This window comes from Corvus brachyrhynchos, unplaced genomic scaffold (genome assembly GCF_000691975.1).
Source record: "Corvus brachyrhynchos isolate BGI_N302 unplaced genomic scaffold, ASM69197v1 scaffold340, whole genome shotgun sequence".
Lineage (NCBI taxonomy): Eukaryota > Metazoa > Chordata > Aves > Passeriformes > Corvidae > Corvus > Corvus brachyrhynchos.
This window is the reverse complement of record NW_008235987.1, coordinates 1,058,500-1,061,970: the sequence shown is the minus strand read 5'-3', so window position 1 is coordinate 1,061,970 and position 3,471 is coordinate 1,058,500. Positions and strand designations below refer to the sequence as shown.

Sequence of the window (3,471 nt, the reverse complement as noted above, 5' to 3'; positions counted from 1 at the left end):
CCCTGCTGGCAGCTCCATGAAAACCCATTACAGGGAAAACACCAGCTGACCCCGGAACAAAAGCTCCCCCAGCCCCACCGTGCTAAGGCTGGAGGGAAACCAGTGGCTGGGCTGGGTGGGTGAAGGGGGCTGGGACAGACACGGAGACTCCCAGATCCCAGACCTCATCCCTGTCCCCATCCGGTGTTTGCAGAGCAGAACCCGGTGGTGGAGGAGCCCGAGGATGACCGTGATAAACCCAAAGTGCCCGAGGAGAAGGAGGAGATGGAGCAGCCACAGATCAAGGTGCCTGTGCAGGTCGCCAAGAGGGAGGAGGAGAGAGGAAAGGTGGAAGAGAAAGTGCAGCTGGACCGTCCCGATCAAGGTAAAGGTGATCCTGGGAAAGGGGGCTGGGTTGGGAGCTGGGGGTGTGAGCTGTGGGACTGTTTCAGATACAGATCCTGAACTCTGCTCCTTACCCTCCTCCCCTCAGTCCACTTCCGTGGTGGTATTGGTGGATTGAAGGTGATTTAGTGTCTGATGCTCTGGAGGCTTGTTGGGAATGTGGCCTCCAGATGAGGGAGAGAAGGCAGGGCTGGACAAGGGCAGCATGGAGCTGGGTGTACTGGGTGTACTGGGTGTACTGGGAACCTGCTGCCTCTGACCCTGCCTGTCCACCCAGGGATTGCCCTGCCTGTGGGGGAAGCTCATCGCCACGAGCCCCCAGTCCCACATGATGAGGTGGTCGTGGACATGGGGCGGGAGCGGGAGGAATCCAACGAGAACAAGGTGGCTCCCGGAGGAGCCAAGGACCATCTGCTGGAGGAGCCAGCCAGGCTGAAGTCCCAGAAGGAGGCACCGGGCCCAAAACAAGGGAAGGAAGTGGTTGCTGAGAACCAGCAGCGGGGAGGGACTGCCGGGCCCGTCCCAAATCTGCAGAAGGTCCCGGAGGCAGCAGTGCAGCAGGGTGGAAGGCCGCCCTACAAGGATCTGGAGCCAGGGAAAGCCAGGCTGGAAGGAAAGGCACAGGTGGCCGTGCCAGACGGTGACACCGCCGAGGCTGCTGACCGGGACAAGTCACAGCTCCAGCTCCCCAGGAAAGCAGAGGAGGCTGAAAAGTCCATGGAGAAGGAAGCAGACCCTGGTAAGCTCCTTCCACGTCAGTTCATCTGAGCAAGCTCTTCTGGGCCTGTAATCCCCCTGGAGACGGGACAATTTGGTCATTCCCATCTCCATCCCGGTGCTTCCTTTTAACTCCACGAGTGGAGCACGTGAGTGTGCACAGCCCCTCCGGCAGCTGCTGCGGGAAAGGAGGAATCTGGTGGCTTTGACAGCTACTGCAAGAGCTGTCAAACAGTTGTTCGCTACCCGCCAGAATGTCAGGTGCCGTGCTGTTCCTGCACAGCTCCCAAATCACCGGGGACACGGAGCCGGGAGATCTTGACAGGGAACACATTGCCAAGTGCCCATCTAAAAGCCAGTTAGAGCTGTTCTTGCATGTTAATTGGCCGAGGTAGTTAGTGCTGGCTCGCTGCCACCAGGCATGGGATTGTTAAATATTGGGTTTATTACTTCCCTCGCAGCCGTCGGGTTGGATACAAATGGTGCCGGACGACGCGGAGGCGTTTTAGGGAACATCTGCACTGACAGCAAAGCTCTGTCGTCCTTTGCAGGTGAAAAGCAGGAGCTGCCCCTCCCAGAGAGAGCAGAACCGCTGGAGAACCGCAACACTGAGGAGAAACAGGAGAAGGTGGAGACCAAGCTGGGGGGTGAGTGTGTGTCCCAGAGCGTGCGGGGACGGGGGCACCCGGATCCCCCTGGATCCCTCTCTTTTGCAGGACGGTGTCTTGAGGCCACAGTCCCTGCTACAGTGGCAGCAGGTGGTGCCTGTCCCACCTCTGGCACACCTGGCAGGGCTACCTGGGGACCTGAATCATGCTGGCAGCTGGGCCCGGCTGCTCCCTGCTGTCAGAGCCCTGGGAAGAGGGAGACAGGAGTGAAACCGCTCCGGCAGCATGGTGGGAGGGGCATGGGCAGGGGCACATGGGGACACCTGAGGACATCACAGGGAAAAGCCCAGTCTGCTCCTTCCCCTCAAGGCTCCGGCTGCTCTGTCCCTGGGGCATCGGAGCTGGAGCTGCAAAGCCCTTCCTCAGGCTAAGCTCCTCCCTCCAACCTCTGCCTGGCAAGGGGGGGTTGGAGCCTGAGCTTGGACTTGTGTGCAAGGCCCTTGCTCTCATGCCATCCTCTTCCAGCTTCCTTCTCTGTCTTCTGGCAGGGTTTGTGGAGTCGGATCTTCCTGCCAAGGAGAGCCCCTGCAGCCCATCCAGAGCTGACATGATTTCTGAGGGCTTTGGGTCACAGAGGTTTTATTTCCTCTCTCTTTTTCCCCTTTTCCAGAAGCAGGGCCAGCAAAACTGCTGGACCACAATGTGCTGCTGCAGGTGATCAAGGAGCAGCAGGTGCAGCACAAGCAGCTCCTGGACCAGCAGGCAAAGCTGCTGGCGGTGATCGAGGAGCAGCACAAGGAGATCCACCAGCAGCGGCAGGAGGAGGGGGCAGAGGAGAAGCCAAAGGCAGGGAAGGACATGGCTGGGGAGCAGGACGCCTCTGTGGGGTGCTCAGGGCTCAGAGCGTCTCTAAAATCAGGCTGGGAGAGATCTGCATTCCTTTGGCACATGGCAAAGTCCACTGCACAGCCATTTCTGGCTTTGGAGGTGGGGATGCAGCCCCAAGCATAGGGATAATGCCCCACAGCTCTGCTCGTCCTCCCATGTGGCCTCATCTCGTGTTGCACAGAATGTGGTGGCAGGAGAAGAGAATGTCCTGAGCAAACCCTTTTCCATGTCGGTTTTGTCCCGCAGCGGAAGCGCAGCCGGAGACTGCCGTGCCCCTGTCCAGGAGCAGGGAGGACGAGGGGCTCGGAGCCAAGGGAGACACGGCCGGGAAGCCGCTGAGCAAGGAGCAGACGGAGCAGCGCCCGGGCCAGCAGCCCCCTGATTCCACCAAGCAGCAGAGGGACATTGTGGGGAGGCTGGAAGAGGCTGGGCACAGGCGTGACATTCCTGTGGTGCCTCCCAAGGAGTGGAAGGTGCCGCTGCAGGAGAATGACAGAGCCGTTAAGAATCCTGCGGAGAACCGGGATCCCCTCCACGGGGATGCCCAGCGTGTTCCAGCAGCCAGAAATCACCTGGAGAAAAAGCCCTTGGCAGAGGATTTGGGAGGAGAACGTGAAGCCAAAGCTGGAAGAGATGTCCACGAGAAGAAGAATTTCCTGAAAGCCGTGGAAGCAGCTACAGCTCCCATCCAAAGAGAGCAGCCGGGGGCTGCCAAAGTTCAGGGAGTAGCAGGAAAGAGTTTGGAAAGAGACTCAGGAATAGACCTTAAAGCCAAAGCTCTGAGTCAGGTGGAGCCCAAGGACCTGGCAGTGGTGCCGGACTCTTCCAGTAACAGGAATGTGGCAGTGAGGGAGCAGCACCCCCGGGAGCGGGA

At 59.5% G+C, this 3,471-nt stretch overlaps 1 protein-coding gene across 1 annotated transcript in view; it reads left to right on the top strand.

Moving 5' to 3' along the window:
* Positions 1-3,471, top strand: part of LOC103613730 (putative sodium-coupled neutral amino acid transporter 10) — a 35,076-nt gene that overhangs the window by 24,239 nt on the left and 7,366 nt on the right. The window contains exons 11-15 of the mRNA XM_017730724.1: positions 194-364; positions 662-1,123; positions 1,653-1,748; positions 2,380-2,555; positions 2,840-3,465. Of these exons, the coding sequence (XP_017586213.1) occupies positions 194-364; positions 662-1,123; positions 1,653-1,748; positions 2,380-2,555; positions 2,840-3,465 (1,531 nt within the window). The remainder of the gene's footprint in view (positions 1-193; positions 365-661; positions 1,124-1,652; positions 1,749-2,379; positions 2,556-2,839; positions 3,466-3,471) is intronic.